This window comes from Hippoglossus stenolepis, chromosome 2, assembly GCF_022539355.2.
Source record: "Hippoglossus stenolepis isolate QCI-W04-F060 chromosome 2, HSTE1.2, whole genome shotgun sequence".
Classification (NCBI taxonomy): Eukaryota; Metazoa; Chordata; class Actinopteri; order Pleuronectiformes; family Pleuronectidae; genus Hippoglossus; species Hippoglossus stenolepis.
The window spans coordinates 9,472,606-9,495,555 of record NC_061484.1 but is presented as its reverse complement, the minus strand read 5'-3'; the positions used below and the strand labels follow the sequence as shown (position 1 = coordinate 9,495,555).

Genomic DNA, 22,950 nt, shown 5'->3' with positions numbered 1-22,950 from the left:
CTTCCTCCATTTCAAAATCCTAGTCAAAATTGTTTTTAAAACAAGGTTTTGGAAAAGTGGAAGTGTGAGCATGAACTATCATTTTAGCTTATGTTTAGTAAGATGAACAGACACATTCGTAACACCTCCATAACGCTTTATTAAACATATACATATATATCAATCTGTTATAATCACAATAAACTACTTTTGTACACACATTCACATTCCTGTATCCATTAGTCAAAACACAAGGACAGTAAGTTGGATGGGAAGTGTCATTTCATGAATGGTTACTATGAAAAACTGGAGGAATCACAGTGATGAGTGATATGAGAAGTGATGAGTGATAGGACAAGATGCACGTTTAAGTAGACTAGGTTCAGCAGAGAGAACTGATTTCACTCTTGCTACAGCCCCACTTGCAGCAGGCGTTGGACAGTCCGACCACTACATCCCGTCCTTTCCTGTCCGCACTCCGCAGAGCCTCCAGCACCTCCTCTGAGATCGGCAAGCGAGCTGAGTGTCTGAATCCAGTAGCCACCGGTGCCACCTCCAGCGTTTGATCTTTCCATCCTTTGGACACTGCAGGATCCTGCTCACTGGTATGTTGAAGGATGGGGTCTGTGTTCCATGGGTCAAAGGCTTCTTCTCCAATGAGAGCTGATAAAAAAAAGGAAAGGTAAATCTCTTCATATTGCATTCAGGCTGTAGGTAAACATGGCAGATATAGTCCCTCGCACACAGTCTTACCTGAGTCTCCTATGCTTCTCCTCCAGCGAGAACCACCACAGGTAAAGATGACAGCTCGTATGAACTCTCTCCCGCACAGTTTCACCCCGTAGAAAGAGGGATGGCCGTCGTTGGAGCGCACCCTGTCTACGAGAGCCACCAACAAACCCAGGGTCAAGAGTGCTGCCTTCCACATGGTGAGAGTGAAAAGATGCTGGAGGTCTTTCAAAGGCTGGAAATCACTTGAGGCGTTGTGTGATTTGCGTTTCATTTTGAACCGCTTATATAGGACCTCAGCTCACCTCCACTATTTGTCATGCTCAGCGATAAGACCCGGAGACCTTTAGGAGCAACAATGCACATGGAGAAAAATTAAAAGTTGTGATTAAGTAGCGAATGATGCCAGAGGTGTTGTCGGCAGAGCTCTCGGCTATCTAACCACATGTGACCTTTTGATGGCCTTTCTGACCTTTACATCAGTTGGGCTTGTGCTGTGTGTCACCTGCACTATCTCCTCCTCGCTATCTGCTCTGCTGGGGAATTGGATGGAGATCACTATCCATTCACCCCAAGAATAGCTGGGGCGATATACGTTGGCGCTCACACACACACACACACACACACACACACACACACACACACACACACACACACACACACACACACACACACACACACACACACACACACACACACACACACACACACACACACACACACACACACACAGAGTTGTGTATCCATGATTCCAGAGGACATTGCATCGACCAACATTAAGTCCTTGGCGACTTACATTGATTTTGATAGGAGATTTGCTTGAACATCTAGCCATCATGACTAAATGCCTAACCATAATCCCAACCCTAACCCTAACTAACTATCCCTTAATCCTATCCCTAACCATAAAATAAGGTCGTAACTCTAAATTTAACTCAACAGCCCACTGAAAGGGGGTCAGAAAGTGAGGACCGGCCAAGATGTGCTCACTTTCCCATGAATACACTATATAAATTAACATTGCTGGAGACTTACTCTAACCTTTACTATGGTTACCACTTGTCAAACCCTTACCCTAACCTTAATTTAACCTTAATCTTAAAAATAACCTTAACTTAATCTAAACCTCAACCTTAACCCAAAACATGTCTTCACCTATATAAGCTTCTGCTGAAACGGGCCCTTTTCCATGTCAGATAATTAGGATTTTGTAAACAGATTTTAGGTCCCCACAACACTTGTAACACACACACAAACACACCCACACACACTCTCTCAAGCCCACACACACACACACACACACACACACCTGATGACACTGCATTGACACACACAATATAATTGAATAGAGAGGGCCCGATATGAGGGATGATATCAACATTGTACATTCTGTACAATCATAAAAGTCATATTGGAAGTGGACGTTGTTCTCTGACAACATTGACAGACAGGGACGTCTACTAATCACAGAACGGTATTTTTAATGACGTCGCGACCACCTCCCGGATCAACCAATCAGCCTTTAGTGTAGGGCGGGGCGATAACGGGAGGGTAGCAACAGTTGCCCCGGTGAAGGCGAGGCGCCATAGTCACGGTAGTCCTGGCGACAAGAACCAAGCAACGGGAGTCAACAACAACAACCGAAATATAAGGTGGAAAAAAACTTTAACGACTAAAACGGACAATACTGGGATAAAGCAGAGGTGACAAAGTCAAATATCTCAGTATTATTGTGTCGTGTTGTGTACATTTGAATACGTGTGCTTGTTTGTACAGTCGTCAGCGGTAACGTGGAATCGCTCGAGACTCGCTGATGAAAGTGGTTGCTGGCTCCTCTCTGAACGCAGACCGTTGTTATGGCGATGTCAGATCTTTGATAAGAGCACAAGATGGCGGGTGTGCGTTGTAGTGGCCAGTCGTACTTTTTCCCGTCACATCTGTCAGAGTGTGCCGTTCCGCTCCATGTGACGCCTGAGATCCGAGTGAGGCGTGATCGGTGACGTGGTTATAGATTTATCGACCACCCGACAGGAGTAGTTAGCATTTAGCTGGCTCGCTCAGACGTCACAGGGCAACGTGAGCTGCTAGCCGGGGGAAGCTATCACTCTCGTTTTCGCAACTCACTTTTCAAGCCAGCGATCCAGAGACGCTGGGCACAGAAACGCACATGGGGCAGCTCGGCCGACATTAGGGTTAATGAGTCACACAAGCGGAGACATGAGTGTGACGTGTTTCTGAGTGTTTTTGTGACTTTGAAAAAGTTTTTGGTCTGACATTGAAAGTCGACAAGTCACCTCCGTGCACACGGTGTGCCGTGTGATCATCTGATTGTGTTGTTTGCCGTGTTGGTTCCCGCAGGAGTGGCTTGTCCCACAGGGGCATGGCTCTAAAATCCTGTCTGACAGTGGGCCTCACAACTGATGAGTTTATTTCCAGATGGGGCATTGGGGCATTACATTGTTTAAGATTTAATAATTTTCAGTTAAGTCATTCTATTTAATTTGACACAGTGAGTTAACATTGCTTTTGAAATGTACTACATTGCCTTATTTTCATCTATGGATCTTAATTTCGCACTGTTGTTCATATGGGATCAAACAGGAAAGGCTTTAGACTACTGCTTAATCTCAGACAAAAGCCCCACTTCCTCCTCTGGTTTATGTTTCCTCACACACACACACACACACACACATATGCACACATAACACATTTGTGTGCACACACTCTAGCTCTATCTAGCCAAAACCTTGGTGAAATTATGATAAGCCAACCATATGTGTTTGCAGCACTTTCATTAATGACTTCCATCGCCTTTTATCCACAGAACTAGTGCCTCAAAGGATTGGTTGCCATGGCAACTTCTGGATACTCAGAGGACCTTCAGCCTCAGCAGGCCAACTCAGTAACCTTAGCAACACCTGCTGCCACCACACCCTCGTCCACGAAGACGACACACTTCCTGTCCGAGATCCCACCAACCTCTGGAACCACCGCAACAGCCAACCAATCGTCCAGCGTCTCAAAAACCGGACAGGGTGCACTTTGTTCTCAAGCGCCGCCCACCCAGGCCCAGAGCCAGAAGGCAGTGGTTCTGACCACTCCCACGCAGCACTATGTGTCCCCTAACATTCAGCACTCGACGGTCCAGAAAAGTAATGGTCAGAGTGGTTCTCCTCAGTACATCATAGTCACGGTCACAGGTGAGAGGCACATGTATGACTGACACTGTATAATACACATTTTGCAAACACACACAATGCTTTCACACATTTTCAAGCTCCTATAAGCAACCGGAGGACATGCTACACCAAGCAGTCTGAGCAAGGTTCAATATGTCCGGCAAGTGTCTTATAAGCTATAAACAACAGGCTGGTTCCTGCTGGGAGACTGACAGCCTGTCTGGCACAGTGTGTTACATTTTAGTTAGAAATCAATGGCAGGGGGTAGTTGTGTTTAGATATTTGTATAAAGATCTTTAAAGCAATGACAAATGCTTGTACTTAGTTTCCAGGACCAATTGCCATTTCAAATGTTTTTTGAGCAGTAAAGAAAAAATAAAATAGTAGTAATATTATTTTTTTGATAAAGATGATGTTTAGTTATTGTTTGGGTCTATAAGTCCAGGTTACACATTTTATGCCCTATTCAATTGCATGCCATCTTTAAAATCGTCCCTGATTGGATGATGAGTGAAGTCTCCCTAAATCCTGTAAGAACTGAGGAACCAGTGATGTAGTTTGCCTGTCTGGTTTGGTGGTGCATACATTATGAGGACAGAATACGCTGATGGACTCGGTTGCTAGGCTGCGTAGTCTCTAACGTGGGAGCGCGGACGACTGATGGATGGAATCTGACTTTTCTTTTACTCTGCTGTTTTTACTGTTCTAGATAGCGAGTGGCATACTGACGTTTTGATCATTATGATAGAATCCAATTTGAATTAGGCTTTTGGTGTTTTTTGAAACGTATCCTCTTATAAAAAACACGCTTAATCAAAAAGAAACCAGTTTAATCAGGCATTTTGAAAGATGGTGGAAGTGAGAGAGAATCGACCCCATCTCTGGAGTCTATCTCTATGTTTATTTTAGGGTCGTCTATTCGTAGATCTTTTTGCCTGCTAGTATCATGTAACACTATGCACTCTCACCCAGAGGGAGAGAGTCACATGGCCAAGGCCTGGATCACTAAGTTAACTGAATAAATGTGAAAAAGAATCCCCCTACATCTGAAGCATGGACTGCAGTTTACCCCAGTACTGTTTCTCAGATAACTTAGTATAACTACTTGATTAGAGAATACAATGCAGCGTTTGTGCTCTTCTGTCACATGTGTTCACATTTTAGTTTGCAGGCTGAAATGATGTACATTAACATTTCTATTAAAAATGGAACAGAACGATCAATGTGACACTTACAAAGGACAAATGTTTTTCTGCTTATCTGGGACTTCATTACGGCAGCAGCATTATGAATGCAGCAGGGATTATAAGAAGTTAAGCTTCACCTGGCAAATAGGAAGATTATTTTTCATTATCAGTCAACGTGTCTCATGTGTTTAATTTCAACCTTAAAAAAAAAGACACATGTCCATCACAATGGGCTAAAGATTCTTAGAGATGTGGCCTATAGTGACACGTCCCCACAGCTCTGATAATGTAGGAGACAAAATTCTGCGGTTATTTGAGCTGACCACATATTCAAAATATTAATAGTTACGATGTTGTTTGCAAAAATATCTTAATAAAATAAAGGGTTAGGTATTAAGTATTATGTGCACTGAAAAGCATTTGTAATATTCATCGCCCCCTTTATGTCCCGGGGCGTTTCCAGTTTCTGGATTTGATTCTGTAAATGTTTTTTCTTTATTTTTTTGTCTGCGCTTTATCTGCAACCCAAAAATGTTTAATAGTTTTCTAAAAGACTACTGATTAATATGTGATTGTCAATCAATGAATCGATCAATTATTTCTGTGGAAATGCCCAGTGAAAGTGAGGCACAAGCAGTTAGAGCTAAAACCATCAGAGGAGAGACTGAATCTCATTTTCCACCAGCTATCGTAACATAAACTCATATTGAATGATGGTTTGTGCCGAGTTGTGCTGGCTCTGTTGTGACCCAGGAGTAACTAGGGTGGCACATACCTCCACCAAGCTCCAACGGTCCCCTTTAATTCAATCAAGCTGCACGAAATTTCACACACTCATAGAGATCAGTTTTCTAAATGCACTTGATTTTTAACATCAAGATGCAATAATTATTCCCTGGAAAAAACCTGGATCAGCCTTCTGATCTGGATCCATCCCAAAATGTACCAGGTTCTTCCTTGACCCATACCGCATACTTCCACCAAGTTTCATGGAAATCCATTCAGTTGTTTTTGTGTAATCTTGCTTACAAACAAACACACCAACAATCAAAGGGACAGGGGTGACATCCCAACATCCTCGGCTGAAGTAACTTCACCCAAGGAGTTTGCAGCAGTTACCTCAAAGTACAATAAAGAGCGGCACAGTGCAAAACACTTCAAGCAAAAAATGTTTCTCACCTGAAGGATTTAAAGAAAGTGAATATTACCCTCTCCTCCATCCGCCCACTCCCCTTCCCTCTATCCTCCATCCCTCATGTATCTCTCATTTCCCTCTCATCTGATCTGCATGTTTACAAGATGGAGGGATTTCTCTCTCCATCTGGGGAGATTAGCTGTCCAAGGCTGTCCTTCTGCATGCAACATATAAAGATGAAATGAGAGTTCGGACAGACACACGCTTTCCCTCCTCACTATCGGTCTCTCCTCTGCCAAGCAAAAAAAAAAAAAAGAAACAGTTGCAGGATGTTCTGCAGCGGCTGTTATTACGATTTGGAAGCAGTGTGTCGTGAGTACTGAACTTGTGGTGATGGTGGCTGGATTTTTTTTGTATTGCTTTTTATTTGATCATCTGATGAACCTTCTCTCCCTCACGCTCCGTGTGCCATCCCCAGAGGGTTCTGTTCACTCCAATGACAGTCTGTCGGACTCCAGCCCGTCCGGCCCTGGCGTTCCTACTCAGGTGGTCCAACCGGTGCAGACCACCGCACAGGTGAGCCCCTTGCATATTTACAAACCATATCAGCCATTTGAGCCCATAGGAGCAGGTTATAAACAGAGGGATGGTTGCCGACAAAGTTTTATTTGACCCTCTGACTTTACTCACCAGCAGAGGTCAGTGTTGCAGGCAGTGTCACAGGCAGCCAAGAGAATTCATACAGGCCACATCAACAACCTGCAGCCGGTGCTCATTAACCAGGAGGTAAACAGACACACACAAGACATTTTGTGTGATCATGTAAGAGACTAGACATTAAATGCTTTCAGTTTGAGTTTATGGGTAATTCCATCATGTGTTACTTCCTTGCTTCACTGGTTGTAATCCTGTATCTAATACACATCTTTAGAATATCGTGTCATCTGAGAAATTCAGTCAACAACATGGCTTCCACTGACATACAGTAATCATGATGGTGAGCTGTCTAACAGGTTTCAAAAATTGCGGTGGCACTGCTCTGCCCTTCCTCTGAACATAAACCCTCTTGACCCAGTTGAACGGTGCACATTCTTCACTACTGTTACCATTTAGATGTCGATTAAAGGCTACGTTCAATCTGCTCTTATTTATTTTAACAATAAATTAAATGACTAGATGTAATTATTAAATTTGACAGTGGTAACTTGTATGGATGAATCCACAGAGAACTAAAATAGCTCTCAGAGAGTTCATACCTCTGCCAAGGCCCAACAGTCCCCTTATGGAGCCACATTTAAATTTACTAGATCCAGATTTTTACTTGGATCCCGCACCAAATTGCACAGATACATAAATATCAGTCCCCTTAACATACCTGCTTTTTTTAATCAACGGACTTTTTGAAAAACACCCTGTATGCTTAAAGTAAAAAATAAATCCTGGATCAGCCGCATGATCTGGATCTAATGGATTTTTCCCTGAGCCACACTACATCCTTGCATCAAGTGTCATGGTAATCTCGTCCAGTTGTTTTTGCGTAATGCTGCTAACTAACAGACAAAGAAACAAATGCAGAGGAATACAACCTCCTTGGTGGAGGTAATTATCTCCCTTCTCTCACTTTAACTGAGCGTTTAAGCATCTTTCAGCTCATTATTTTGGTTTTGATGTGCTTCTCTGCTCCGATCAATGTTGTTTCCGCCACAGCAGGGACCTGTTTCCAGCAAACAAAAAAGCTCAGAAAACCCACAGGACACTGCCCTGCCAAGCACAAAACACAGGACACATAGAACAATTTGTGACTAGCCAGAACATTGTGGAGCAATTAGCAGCTAAAGAGCAAGAGATGTTCCTCAATGAGTGGTGGAGACCAAATACAGAGCTGAAAGAGAGTGAATACTTTCATGTCCTCATTTGGACATAAACACAGCCTCAATTGAATGCTAGTGTTGCTCCATGCCTACTGAATGTTAAAAGAAACAAACATTCATCATAACATCTTTTTGCACTGCCCTGAAAATACAAATCTGTGAACGCTGCTTTATGTCTCCTCTTTTCTTGTTGTCCAGGTGGAGCATGTGTACCCTGGCCAGGTGCAGTATGTGGACGGAGCCGGAGATGCAACCTTCACCACATCCAACATGTGAGAAGAAAAGCAAACTGCTCTGGCTGATTTTTACACATCTCTCAGAAATGCTCTCTGACAACCACGATCAATCATACACATAATGCAACTTTCTTTTTCATAAAAACTATTGTGTATTCATGTTTCTTTATGCATGTTCTTTTCTTTCTTGTCCAGTCGATCAAGCAACTACCCTTTCTCCGACTCGCCGCTCTACTCCCAGACCCCTCCCATGTCCTCTTCCACTTACTATGAGGATACGCCCGGCTCTGAGTCCGACATCAGCGGTGCTGTGACCTCAGTTTCTGTGGCAACAGGAGGAGCCAATAGCGGGGCAGCTGCTGCGGGGGGAGCGGGCTACGTCGTTCAGGGAAGTTATGTGTTAGGAGGAGGAGGAGGGGGATCATCAGCAGGTGGAGGAGGAGGAGGACAGAGTTACACTAGCCCTAACTCTCGTGCCCCACCTGCTACTGTGAGTACTCAAGTTGTAAAATGAAAAACGTACGTTATCATTATCTATGGCATGAAGGCTCAAAAACTAATATGGTGTGACCCACCATCTTTAGGTGCAGTGGCTGTGTGATAACTACGAGGGGGCGGAGGGGGTGAGTTTACCTCGCTGTACCCTTTACTACCACTACCTGCTGCACTGCCAGGAGCAGAAACTAGAACCTGTTAATGCTGCATCCTTCGGGAAACTCATCAGGTCTGTCTTCATGGGGCTACGTACGAGAAGATTAGGGACTAGGTACACACACACACACACAATCTCACTTGTACATTGGTATTGATAGACTCATATGTCAGGTCACTGTCCTAACCTTTCTCTGCGTGTGCTTCAGAGGGAATTCTAAGTACCACTACTACGGCCTGAGGATTAAATCTGGTTCCCCGCTCCTAAGACTGATGGATGAGCAGCAGCACATGGCGATGAGGCAGCAGCCTTTTTCACAGAAAAACAGGTATCTGCGCACGGACTTGTACTTTTGTGAAACCTTAAATTACCACATTACCTTTGAGATCCTGTAAATATAGTATGAAGTCACATCAGTGCACATCATGGTCCCTTTGAAATGCCCCTGGCCTGAGTTGCAATTTTGTAACTGTCTGCGGACATTGCACATTGCACTGATGTCATCATTGTTTCTTCCTTGTTTTGACATGCTCTGTGTGCCTTTGAGTTGCCCTCCGGGGACAAATAAAGTGGTTTTGAATTAAAAGATTAATTCAAACAGCCAGATGGAACAGTTGCTTTGCTTGTGAATTTTTTCAAATGCTCTACTTACAACATAACCTGCTTTTTTTTGTGACTCTTTCCTCTCTGCCCCCCTGAATGCTGGGTATTCTAACAGGATAAAGCCAGTTCAGAAGACACAGGGGATCACAAACGGTACATCAGGTGGGACGGGTCAACAGCAGGCAGCGGGACTCTGTGATATTTCAGCCCAGGTCCAACAGTATCAGCAGTTTCTGGGTGAGGAACAACTGCATGAAGTCCACCATTGCTTTCTATTACTTACTATATGATTTGAATCTAAAGCAGTAACATGTGGAACTCAAGAGCTTACTGTTTCATCTCCATGTTCCTCTGTTTCTCTGCGTCTGCTGAATCTGGTGTAGAGGCGTCAAGGCTGCTGCCAGACTTTGTGGACGTGGATCTGCAAGGCGGCCCCCTGCCTGATGGGATCCTTTTAGAACACCTCAAGGCCTTTCAGACTCTCTACAGAGAACACTGTGAGGTAGGCTGCAGTGAACCGAGAGAAGACACACACACACTGATCACATGTTTGCATCCTTATTAGAACCTAACCTAACCTGGTGTTAAAAGTTGAAATACCTATGTGCTGTACAGTGCAGCACATAGGTGTTAAAAAGTGCTAACAAGATAGCAAGCTCCCTGTACTAATGAGGAATTAAAAATGTGAGAATATTATTAATACAATTGCAAAGTTTTAAATACCTTTGTGTTTTTATGTCTGTGATTCCTCACAGGCCGTTCTGGATGTGATGGTCAACCTTCAGTTCACTCTCGTGGAGACACTGTGGAAATCCTTCTGGAGGTTCAGCCAGAGCAATGACACAGAATCTCTCAACCTGTAAATATCACAAACGCACGATGCAACAACCTCATGAGAGATTCAAAACACTGCTACACCTTACTCAAAACGGTCCGTCTCCACCTCTGTTAAATCTAATCTCATGCGTTCCTCCAGGCACAATGAGTCTGAGAAGCGACTGCCCAAGTCCTGCCTGGTGGTGCTGTGTAAGTTTGAGCCAGTGTTGCGCTGGACGAAAGAGTGCGACAACCTGCTGTACCAGACTCTGGTGGAGATCCTCATCCCGGACGTACTGAGACCCATCCCGAGTAAGTAATTAAGGCCTGTAAGAGCCCTGAATGGATAACTGTCTGGTGAGGTAATCGAGACTAATTCGTAGATTTAAGGGATCTCAGTGTGAAAGCTGATGGGAAATTGTTCATAAAACTGGGGGCGAGGTTGAGGGGGTTCTCCTCTATGACGCCCTTCAGGTTTAAATCAAAATGTAAAGCCATTCTCTCTCTTTCTCCCCTCTTCATCACCACCATCACTGCTTCAGGTGCCTTAACTCAGGCCATCCGTAACTTTGCCAAGAGTCTGGAGAATTGGTTGACAGGTGCCATGATGAACATTCCAGAGGAGATGGTTCGCATAAAGGTATTTGTGTGCTGCACTGATAAGATATCAAGTCATTTGAAACAACCAGAGTCGACCAAACGTCTGTACATAGAATAAAAACAAAGAGAAATACAAGATTGGATAAAAAGGCTAAAAGGTGAGGACAGTCAAAACCCTGCGAGAACATGTGGGTCTTCAGTTTAACCTTAAATTGTAAATGTTGAACTGTTCCGAAGCTTAATAGCGATTACAGTAAACGCACACTTCACTTTTTCCCTTTAGCCTTGACAAAGGGACAGTCAGGAGCAGCTAATGCATTGTATCACCAGGCCATTTAAAGCTTTAAAAACAAAATAATCTTGTGCTGAATCCTATACTTAAAAGAAGGCCAGAGCAGGGACAGAGCTCTGCATCCTTTCTTTTATATCTTTGTATTTAATGCCCAAACACGACCAAACGTCAACAATTTCTATTAATGTCTATCCAAATGATTTCTAGATCAAGTTTAAGCAGGGACCAATGAACAGGAAAAAAATCCACATTCTTGTTTCACCAAAGAGCTACAGGCTGCAAATGCAGTGGGTATCAGATTGGAACAATTCACAAAAAATTTAAGATGAGAGACAAATCACACACACACAAAGAATCATCATGCATGTAAACATGTGTGACCTGAATGATGGGATGTAACTGTATCTTTTGTTTTGTTATGCATGTTGGTTGAGTTCCTTGTGAGCTGGGCCTAATTGCAGCCACCTCCTGACATGCACATCTTATATTCATACTTTCCTTTCCCCCTTTCCTCAGGTGGTGTGCGTCAGCTCTTTCTCCCAAACGCTGCGACGCTACACCAGCCTGAACCACCTGGCTCAGGCCGCCCGCGCCGTCCTCCAGAACTCAGCCCAGATCAACCAGATGCTCTCCGACCTCAACCGTGTGGATTTTACCAATGTACAGGTCTGTCAGTATTAACAGTCTCTCTCCTCTACCCCTTCCCTGCTCTTATTTTCCGGTGTTGAAGTTAAAGTGAATTACAGCAGAACCCTGACAGTTTCGACACGCGTTCCCCTCAGGAGCAGGCGTCCTGGGTGTGTCAGTGTGATGACAATGTGGTCCAGAGGCTGGAGCAGGACTTTAAAATGACTCTGCAGCAGCAGAACTCCCTGGAGCAGTGGGCTACCTGGCTGGATAGTGTCGTCTCCCAGGTGCTAAAGCCGTACGAGCAGAATCCTGTCGCCCTACCGAAGGCTGCAAAGATCTTCCTGCTCAACTGGTCCTTCTACAGGTGAGTGGAAAAAAACCCTGATCAATAAAGATGCAGCTAAAAAAACTATTGGTTTTGTGTTGAGGATACATTTTGTGCTTCTCCTCTGGTTTCTCACCAGTTCTATGGTCATCCGAGACCTGACTCTGCGCAGCGCCGCCAGTTTTGGCTCCTTTCACCTGATCCGCTTGCTGTATGATGAGTACATGTACTACCTGATAGAGCACAGGGTGGCCCAGGCTAAAGGAGAGACACCCATTGCTGTCATGGGAGAAGTATGTACCCACTCATGGTGTCAATCGCTCACATAGTGATGATACATTTGATCAACCTACTAATTCCAGAAATGTCTGTTTGTCTGTCTGTATGTGAAACGCACATCAATAGAACAGTTCATCTCATCAGCTTCTTGCATTGTGTGTTGTGAATGGGACAGGGAAACATGGTGCTATTTGGACATGTGATACGTTCACTATTAATAAACTTTGCATAAACAGGGAAACGGCCCTGCAGAGAGCGGATGCAGGGCTGAACTGTCTGTGGACCAAGTTGAACATGTCTTCCTCTTATTCCTTGGATAAAATACAGCTGTGGTTGGCAACTGGCGGCCCAGAGCAGTACTGATGATATAATTATTAACAATAATATATGTCCCACCAGGTCATCTTGATCATTTGATTATTTTTACTTCACCAAATCGGAGACACAGACATTCACGGGTATCGCATGGCACCAACATTAATAGAATCACTTTGAAACGTTATGAAGTTGTGAAGCCTCACAGAACTCTGAAATAGCCAACATGCTATGTATGAAAAATGAACAGCATTCAAACATATATGAACCACTCATTTGAACAATAATAAAGCAAATTCAGTATCATTTTATGAAAAACATACACTTTAAAGAAACTGGTGGATCACAGGTTCACAACGTGCACTGCACCAACGTTAATAAATGTCCAATCTTTTGTCTGTGTTGTAGTTTGCCAGCACTGTCAAGAGAAGAGCCTCTCCAGACATGGAAAAAGGTAAACTCGACACGGTTCTCGTCACAAATGTGTTTCGATCTAGCGTCTGTCATCTCATTGTCCTGTCACTGTGTTTCTCCATCAGAAGAAGAAGAAGAGGACGAGGAAGAGGAGAGTGAAGACGAGAGCGGCGACCTCGTGCTGCAGTCCAGCTCTCTGAGCGCGGTCGACGAGGAGTCGATGGAACCGCCCGCCAAGCAGCCCAGGGCAACTTTAAATCTGCACACACCTTAGCCAGTCATCTGAATAACTAACACGCTCCACTTCATGCCCATGTTTGCTTTAAGTTTAACATCATATCATCGCGTTCTGTCGAGATGTTTGACGTGGAGTCTGTGGTTGTTTGGTGCGTGTGATAAAAGTGGGAGACCCCTTTGCCAATTTCGTATGTTCCGCTTTTTTTTTTGCTGCCATTCTTTTTTCTCTTGGCCTTCACCTGATCATTTACAATCCTTCCCTGTGCCTTCCCTGTGTGTGCAGTGGCTCTGCGTCAATATCCACTCCTGGCCAGCCTCAGCTGTACAGTATATACAGTGTGTTCTCGCCTCCCTGCTGCCCTGCCTTAACCACTGACCTGATTGCTGTGGAGAGATGAGAAGACTGCAGCAGTTTTCATTGTAAAACGTCTAAACTCCAAACTATCTTACATTGCCTTTAAAGCAATGACTATGCAGGGGAGCTGGACTTTATTGAACAGCACAGTCTGAATTATGATTTATAAGTTTTTTTTTTATCTCAGAGTAGCATCTGGTATGATACTGCAATTTTGTGATTTACAGCTATTTGTGGATGCCATATTTGACTTTGTGGTTTTTGGTTCATTTTGGCCAACTAACTGATACCCTGTGCCTTTGCGAGATTAATAGCCTGGAAAAAAAAAAGAAAGAAAAAAGCTTGTACTCTATATATTCTGTATCGGTGGATTAATAAATGAAGGTCCTGTGAAGTGGCTTTGGTGTTGTCATGAGCTTTTGCTGGCTGTTTAGAAAAGAAACTGAGATTTTCGATGGTTGAGCTTTGTTGTGATGAGTCCACCCAGTTTGCTTTTCATCCATTCATTCATTCATCCATCCATCCATTCATCCATCCATCCAAGCTCATTATATGTCTTATACACACTCAAACTCCTACTGGACAGACAGTGCTACCCTACCATGCACACATGTTGATAAACAGTGCAACTTTAGTCCAAAGCTTATCCACACTTTACTACACTGTATCCATGGCAACCTCTGTACCAGCTAGATGTACCAGCCACAGTTTTTGTAGTGTAAAAGTAGATGTTTATTTTCTGGGTTTCTATGTTGAATATATTACAGATAATCTATCTTATGTACCTTTTGTGAATGCTGTCAAATATGCGGACTGTTTGTATGTTGTTGAACCATCACTGCCTTAAGAAACATGTCGTGCTGTGTCCACCATCCAGAGTATTGAGCTATATTTTTATTGTGATGATGATGATGGACCAAGCATGTGAAAATGGTGGCTGGCTTTCTAAAATGACCTTTTCTAAAGAGCACATGCTCAACCAGCCGCTTCACGCGTAGGCAGGAGCAGATGTTGATTTTATGAAGCGTTGGACTTGTAGAAAAGATGATAGTCATTGTGAGACTGCAGGAAGACCCGATTTTAAGATCCCACCAAAGAGCACTGAATAGGAAAAAAGGTATATTTACATTTATTCATACAGTGACGGCAGACGACTAAACCTGCCTTGAAAATTTAAATCAACTGCTAACTGCACTGACGCCATCAATCATGTGACTTGGATTCTGTCCCTTGTTTGTGCTGCAGAATATTTTATAAACGAGGGCCTCTTGCTGTTTTCCTGAAGACCTTTGTATTCGAACCTGTGATCAATATTGTAGCTTTATTCTCACTGTTAACTAAAAAGATGTGATTGCTCTCAATGTGTGCCACATGTTCCCTTCTTACAGAAACGCATTGCATTCAAAAAACATTCTTCTCAGTTTTCGGAATTGAGATAGCACATGATCCATTTTATTTCTGTCTGAACGGTCCCAAAGTCCTGAGGTGTCTGTGAAATGCCGACAATCTAATAGAGATGACATAGATATTGCTTAAAGACACAATATAAATCCAAACCAGAATAAAACTGTATCGAACTACACCGTAACCCATGCTAAAAGGTGGATTTTGAAGTAGACTCATTAGTTCAGAAAAACAAAGCAGATGTTTGTTTTTTTCAGGTGAACGCAGTGCGCTTTACATTCTTCATGGGAACACTTGTCTTTGCTCAACTACATCACCTACACCAGAGTTGTAGTATTGTATCCCCATAAAGTTGCGACAACTTAAATAATAACCGTAAAAATGTAAGCAGTAGAGATAGTGATAATCCTGACATTTAGTGTGGATCAAGCTCCTAAACCATTGGCTCCTACATCTCCCATAATGCAACACTACATTCATTAGACCCTCAATACCTCATAGAATTCCAACCTATGTGAAATTCCAAAACACCACTAATAATATAAGCAGTTGTATCAGTTTTGAAAAACGAGACTGGCAAGCAAGCACCACAATGCACTTTGAACCTGGAGTTTGAATGATCCATGGTGACAAGTAAACAGTCTTTAACAGGTGGAATGACAAACAGAAAATCAGCTACTCAACTGCAGCTTTTGACATAAAAACAAACCACCTACAACAAATCTTTTCAACATTTTATTTTAACAAAATATTCCAACAAAAAATAGTCTTACTTCCATGCCTTCCATCACACAGCGTAATGTGGAACAACTGAGCAGGTGACTCCAACAAAACCTCTACTTCCATGACAGAGGTTTAAAAAAAAAAAAAGAAGAAGAGTTTAGTCAGGTGACCTGGTTTTAATTTGTGTAATTTTAAATACTGCAGTCTTATGAATGAACATAGCAAGTCTGAACTGGTCCAGCTTCTGAATTCAATTCAATGTAGATTCTGTCAGATGTAACAGAAACACTAAATATGCGCTCTCTCGCTCTCTCACTCACACACACACACACACACACACACACACACACACACACACACACACACACACACACACACACACACACACACACACACACACACACACACACACACACACACACCTCCTTATAAGGTTGCATACGCTCAGTTTTAGACACATAAAAAAAAACATTTGAACAACAGTACGTCTTTATGTAAAAAAACTAAAACTAAAAACAAAAACTTTGTTCAGTCCAGCTCTTGGTTTTGGTGCTTGCAATAATAAAGTACACAATTAGAAAAGAATAGAGAAAGCTGCAAAATTAAACACGGATCACCTCAAATAAAAAGAACTTCAGCTTTACAGTATTTTACCTACAGTGTTCCTGGTTCCGCTTCCATTTGACACGTGTTTTAACTACAAGTTACCAAAGCACTGTGACTTAACATGTGTGCAGTTTCTCTCAGAGTAAGGTCGGGTTGCATACTGACATATAGGCCATGTCGACATTTGTTTCTGTTGCTATGACACTTCTGACCCTCTTCTTTCTTCATAATACAATCCAGGTACATCTGTCGCTGTCCGCCAACACCTGCAGAGACGAGCCTACAAGAAAGCAGACGAGCGAGATTAGAATTCTCACTAAACTACATTAACACACAAATTGAACAAAAAATTGTAGATCGCATCCACACTGGCTGGCTGGGCCTTTTTCACAGCAGACATTTTTACATGTTACATGATAGGAAAAATGGTATAAATTGTAACTATGGCCGAAATATATATCAAGAAAATGTTTTCATAATATCGATAATTACTGTGATAAATATCATATTATCATTTATTTTTAATACTTCACGAAGACCAAAACATTTACAAATCTGAGGTTAAACAAGTATGTGTTATACTTCCTCAGTGTGCTTAAACAATGCATAGGAAATAAATCAATATATATATTATACCTTTGTTTTATTGCTATTGAGGAAAATTACATTGCGATAGCTTTTGATATGGTTTTATTGCCCAGCCCTCATTATATAAATATTGACTGAATTTGATCTAGCTTCAATTTCAGGATTCTGGTATTGGCTCACTGGCTTTTTACTAGGAAACTTTCAAACTTTTTTTGATTTAAACATTTTCTGGTAACAAAGACAAAAAAGCTTTGGGAACAGCATGTGTGACAGAGCAAAGGGTGGACAGCTCTCTAGGTGTGCAGTCTGCGTTTTGTGCTAGTATCCAAAGTCTTTTTACACTTCTCAGTGTTTCCTACATAGCTTTATTTGTGGTCCCCACTACAATATCAACATGGACCCCCACCTACTGATTTTATATGTGTTTTTCAAATTAGTAAAATATAGTTTCATTAGAAACTACATGCATTGATTCACTCAGCTGCTCCTAGCTCTCTCCCTTTCTCCTAACACCGACACACAAACACATTAACAACGGAAGCATCTGTATGAGCGAACTGGCTAAAAACAACATCACTTGGTCTTTGTGAACAAAAATGACAAACATGTTTATTTGCATATAGAGGAGACACATTTCAGTGTCAGGTGTGAACATAAAGATGCCCACTTGTAATCAGGTCTGTCAGACCCAGGTCTGAAAAGGACTTGTGTGTGTGACTGTGTGTCTAACTCACCTTTGTGTAGAGCTTCGTTGGTCATGCGATTGATGTAGCGAGAGGTGCTCTCAGGAACCAGCCACTTCATCACTGTGTTCACACAGGACTTCCTGTAAGAGCTCCACACACTCCCACTGTGACAAAAAGCAACAGATTTAACTACAAACTGGGAGACAGACAGAAAAGTGTGGGAAAGCAGGTGCCAAATGTTTCTCACCTGGTTTGACCTTTAACCTCTGTCAGGTCTCCAACACCCACAGTGCAACACACCCCTGTGTTTAAGTTCCAGCTCACCTGCAGGTTGGAATGGTAGGTGTTGGGCCTGGGAACAGAAACAATGGCAAACAGACTTGATGATGATTGTTGCTGAAAACAACGATGAAGAGACAGCAAATAAACAGGAGGCTGGGCAGCAGAGAGGGCAACACATACCTGCAGTGCTCCTCATCCGAGTTGGAGAACGCCAGCAACAGCAGACCAATGTTTATCATCACAGTGTTGGTCTCTGGACACACCTGATACACAAGCACACACCTCATTTTGCAAAATGTCCTGTCTACCATTGTTTAATTCACTTTTTCAGACCAGAACCATGAAAGCTAAAAACCATTGACTGAATATAGAATGTGAAACAAGTTGGAAAATGTGTACATCTCTGTGAAGTTACTCATGATGGGATTAAGGCTGACAGTACCGTATGTTTGTGTACTAACCTCTAATATCACCACATCATAGTCACTGAAGGAACAGAACTGTGTGGCCCAGGCAGCATCGTTCCTGATCACCTCATTGATCAGATACTCAAAGTCGAGAGTCAGCTGCTCAACACACACACTCTGCAAGAGGGAAAACATGAACATGTATGAAGCTTCGGTCTCTAGTTACTTCAATTGTATTGGATTCTGCTGCTACACTGTTTACCCCTGAGACTCCAGAACTGTTTTGTGGACTCAAACACTTCACCCAACCCTCCATTGATGCAGTGGTAAGTAGATGAGTGGATTTTCATTTCTGGGTGAACTATCCCTTTAAAAGCTGACTTTTCTATTATCTTCTGAAATAGCACGTGATTAATCAAGAAATAATTGAGGGTTATGGAAAAGTAGTTGATTGCGTGACTACCTTTCAGTAAAATATCAACAAAGGACAACTGGATTTGCAATAGTATCTAATACTGGAATAAAGTTAACCACATTTAGATGCTATGATTGGCGCAACATCTAGCCTGATGTCGAAAGGCCTTAAGATGATTATTGACTGTAGGGATTTAAGTTTCATAGCCACATGATACACTGGCACCGACACCCACCTGTCCATTGTGTGGCCCAGTGACCAGCTGCAGGTTCCGCCCTTTTAGATCAGTCACTGTGAAAGGCAGCTGAACCTTATCATCTTCATAACCTAGAGACAAGCAGAGGGGAAAGAGCCAGTCAGCAGCTTCCGACATGACCTTAAAGAGGCCAGTGTTTAATCACTCACTCTCTGTGTCACCTCCTGTATTCTGCTCTGCTGCCCCTGGCTGGTGGAGGCAGTAGTGTAGGTGTGAGTAGTTCACATATCCAGGCTCACAGGGTCCGACCTCCTGGGATGAGGACGGGGTTGGAGGAGATGAAGGTGATGAGGAAGAGGATTCAGGAGACATCACTTGTTCCGGGCACTGATTAAAACTGTGGCGCCCAGTGGATGTTGATGCTTGTGGTAAACTAGTCCGTCTCTCCTCCTCCCTCCTCTCTCTCCTCCTCTCTCCAGTTAACCCTTTTTCTCCTGGTGTCGGCGCTGTCTCTTTTTCACCTTCATCAGTTTTCCTCTCTTGTTGGCCCTCAGCTTCCTTCGGCCCTGCTCCTCCTCCTCCTCCCTGCGCCCTCCTGAAGAGGTCAGCTGCAAACTCTCGGGCTCTCGCGGCTGCCTGCGACTGGCTCGGAGACGAAGGGATCGGAGCAGGCCTGCTAGGTGTCAGACAACTTTCGGGAGATCCCTGAGGTAGTGACGAAGGAGAGGCCAAGGAGGTGGAGGACGGAGATGAGGAGGTTTGACTTGACAATGCTGCTCTCTTGGTGTAGAGGATCTGTGATGACTGACCCTCCTTACCTGCAGGAGACATACGATGAGATGCTGACATGCAAATGCAGAACATCTGGACAACGTTATTGACCCCCTCTATTAACAAAACACAACCAAAAATGAGCAAAAGTAAGGATGTCTAGCTCGTGTGGACCAAATGTCCACCTCTGTCTAACCAGAGCTACTGAAGGTCCAATGTAGATGTAGGTGTTTGTTATTGCAGCAACAATTTCCCTACACAGGCGGACGGACCAATCGATCAATGACCCAATCTGACCATTTTCCTGTGACCTATCCAGGTAAATTTGTAATGCATCTTAGACAGTTGACAATACTGCATAGTCTGCGTACAGGTAGAAGACAGACAAGGACAGAGGAATGTACAGACAGTCCAATTAGTGTGTATGTGTGCGTTACCTGAGCAGAGCGAGATGCCGCAGGCCACCAGAGAGTAGCTCGTGTTCAACAGAATAACCTGGTCCTTCTTCAGCTGGAAAGCTGGCTGGAAAGTGGGGAAGGGATACACCACCTGGTACCTGCTGTTGATCAAGTAGCCATGTTCGAGACACTCGCCACTCCCTGGAGAGAGACCAAGAAGATAGATGAGAGAGACGGAAGCAGCGAGGTGCATTCGTGGAGTGCGTTTGTATATTTTTACCTGTGCGTATGGTAGTGGCTGAGGGAACTGGGCAGCAGACAGAGCAAGGTTTAGGAGGCGGCATGGAGGCGATGGTGATATAAATATCTCTGTTGTTCTCATCACTCATCATCAAGTTCATCAGAACAGAGCTTGAGCTGCGTGTACTATTGAATGAGAGAACCACACATGGTCACAAATATATTTACCATTAACTACACACAGCAACATCATAATTCAGTCTGAAAAGGGTTAGGTGGGGTTAGTGATCGATGTGTTTATTACTTACTTGAAACCAAAGATGACAATTTTGGAGTGGTCATTTGGCCACTCACACACAGTGAGGTAGAGGTCACTGTAGATTTCCTCGCCCGCAAACAGACGCACATGATGGACCTAAAGACATAAAGCAGATGTTAGGGAACGGACAAGATGAGCATATATTCAGCTGAATTATCCACACTCTACTAGCTCCAATTCCCACAGGAGGATATGGGAATGAATTTGCCTTAGTTGTTTGTTTGGATATGAAACTGCTGGCTAAAACACACTGAGGATTCCATTACCTGTTTGAGTCTACTATGCAAATTGAACTCCCACCAATAGAGATGGTAGGAATAGAAAGAGAAGTCATCATCTTCTCCGCAGTCGCTGGTGTAGGACAGAACATAGCGGCCACATTTGGTGAAGCCAAGAAAGATGTGTCTGGAACCGGAAAGGTGACAAAAATTTAATTCTTTTATCAACTTATCATATGATATATCCCAACTGTACATGCACTGGTTCCTAGCCGGTAAAGAGAATCCAATACACTGCATCAATACTGCAGCTGATGCTGACCTCAGACGCAGATTCATAGTTTCATAACCCGGCAGTCTGCTATAGTCCTTGGAACATAAATGTCGTCATCCACCCATGTTTGCTAGGGTACACATGCAATTTGTGAATGCTCTGACTGTTTAACCAGTTTTTGTTTAATGTTTAACCACATTTAACCAGAAAAAGCATGCAACTCTCAGCTGACAGAGGAAGCAGAGAGTATGGTCAACACTTGAAGTGTATCAGGTGCAGTGATGTGACAGGGCCATTGTAAATAAAGTGGTTTTAGTCAATGCAATTGTAAAATTGGTTAAACCCCAGTTTCAAAATGTGATAAATGCAGACATAAGTGAAAAAGACAGCACTGGTCGAGGATCTGAACTCTATCATCAGACACCCTGACCTGAGATAGAAGTAAAGTCATATCACTGCATCCCTGTTGGCAATCAGAAGACGCCTGATTCACACACCAATGACCCCATGCTGTTTGAAATGACTTGAGGGCTTAACAAGGTGTAATACAATACAGTGTGTGGAGTACTGAATCACAACAAACCCATTTAATAGACACACAGGTACACACTGACCCTGCTCTCAGGAACTCCTCGCTGACAATGTTTTTCAGAGGGACATACACTCGAGGTGGGAGCTTCCTGAACAGGCGCTGAGAAAACTGACCTGACAGCTGCAGAGGAGAGAAGAGGGAGATGTAGATTGATACACATGATGTAACATGAAGCACTGAAATGTGGGTCAAAGATAAAACACTTGTATTCGTGGAAGAGCTCTTTCACAGGTGGTGGTTCCGGGCAGACGCTAAACAAGGGGAATTCAGCTTCATTCCGTTCCAGGCAGTAGGATATCAGAGTATATCATGAGTGTGAGCGCACACACACACAGTAGATCGGCTGTCTATGAGGTTAACTCACTGAGTTACTGCTGCGGGTTAGCAGAAGCTAACACCGACTGAGCTGTAACGTTAACATAAAACTGGTATTTAGCATTGGCATTAATCGCTAGCATGCTACTGCGGTGCCAGTTACATTAGCTTAAGATGCCAAATTAAAGACAAATGGCAAAGAACGCCGTTAAAACCAGAGACAGGCGCTGTATTCATAGTTTGCAGCATTAGCTAATCATCAACCCTCTAGCCTTTAGCTGATAGTTAGCCGTTAGCTAGCCCGCTCCTGGGAACCAGGCGGCTTCCAACGCAGTGCTCCCTCATTATAAAGCACAATCCTCGGGGGTCACACTCAGGCCCACCTTCCCCCGCATGAGAAGCTTCACGACGTGGTCTTTGCGTCTCCTTTGAGCCTTCTGTTTGCCGTCGTCCTTCTCGGATTTCGAGCTGGGCGCCATCTCCTTCCAAACTGTTGTCCCTCGTTGCAGCGGGGCAGCGTCCTGATTGGTCCGCAGGCAGCACGAGACGAGCCTCACTCGCCGGTGGACACATCCATCAAAACCAAAACAAAGGTATGACGCGACAGAGGTGACATCCTGCAAGAGACCACCACTCTAAAGACCCCACTGACGTCACTGAGACACCTCCAGCAGCCGGAACC

At 43.5% G+C, this 22,950-nt stretch overlaps 3 protein-coding genes across 11 annotated transcripts; 1 reads left to right on the top strand and 2 right to left on the bottom strand.

Annotated features, from left to right (window-relative positions):
- Positions 1-121: 121 nt before the first annotated feature.
- rln3b (relaxin 3b) lies at positions 122-6,326 on the bottom strand. Its single transcript, XM_035171947.2, has 3 exons — positions 6,254-6,326; positions 733-1,052; positions 122-642 (listed from the first exon to the last, which is right to left on the bottom strand). The coding sequence occupies exons 2-3, from the start codon at positions 980-982 to the stop codon at positions 362-364; spliced, it is 531 nt and encodes a 176-aa protein (XP_035027838.1). The 5' UTR covers positions 983-1,052; positions 6,254-6,326; the 3' UTR covers positions 122-361.
- rfx1b (regulatory factor X, 1b (influences HLA class II expression)) lies at positions 2,242-15,195 on the top strand. 8 transcript variants are annotated; one of them, XM_035171463.2, is made up of 18 exons: positions 2,242-2,360; positions 3,533-3,908; positions 6,688-6,785; positions 6,903-6,995; positions 8,279-8,352; positions 8,512-8,806; positions 8,901-9,082; positions 9,177-9,296; positions 9,687-9,808; positions 9,955-10,073; positions 10,327-10,430; positions 10,548-10,699; positions 10,930-11,027; positions 11,796-11,945; positions 12,062-12,273; positions 12,374-12,527; positions 13,237-13,282; positions 13,368-15,195. In XM_035171463.2, the coding sequence occupies exons 2-18, from the start codon at positions 3,560-3,562 to the stop codon at positions 13,514-13,516; spliced, it is 2,517 nt and encodes an 838-aa protein (XP_035027354.1). In that variant the 5' UTR covers positions 2,242-2,360; positions 3,533-3,559; the 3' UTR covers positions 13,517-15,195. The 8 variants fall into 8 exon arrangements, with proteins under 8 accessions (XP_035027354.1, XP_035027346.1, XP_035027364.1 ...); XM_035171455.2 differs by having other exon boundaries at positions 2,257-2,411; XM_035171473.2 differs by having other exon boundaries at positions 2,259-2,411; positions 6,906-6,995.
- Positions 15,196-15,960: 765 nt separating this feature from the next.
- On the bottom strand, positions 15,961-22,874 carry dcaf15 (DDB1 and CUL4 associated factor 15). Of its 2 annotated transcripts, none has more exons than XM_035171552.2 (13): positions 22,652-22,874; positions 21,976-22,073; positions 21,136-21,274; positions 20,859-20,965; positions 20,591-20,736; positions 20,350-20,511; positions 19,351-19,959; positions 19,181-19,272; positions 18,585-18,707; positions 18,304-18,386; positions 18,089-18,193; positions 17,890-18,005; positions 15,961-16,847 (listed from the first exon to the last, which is right to left on the bottom strand). In XM_035171552.2, exons 1-13 carry the CDS (start codon positions 22,745-22,747, stop codon positions 16,792-16,794), a joined length of 1,932 nt encoding a protein of 643 aa, XP_035027443.1. In that variant the 5' UTR covers positions 22,748-22,874; the 3' UTR covers positions 15,961-16,791. The 2 variants fall into 2 exon arrangements, with proteins under 2 accessions (XP_035027443.1, XP_035027451.1); XM_035171560.2 differs by having other exon boundaries at positions 19,363-19,959; positions 22,652-22,872.
- Between the last annotated feature and the right edge of the window lie 76 nt (positions 22,875-22,950).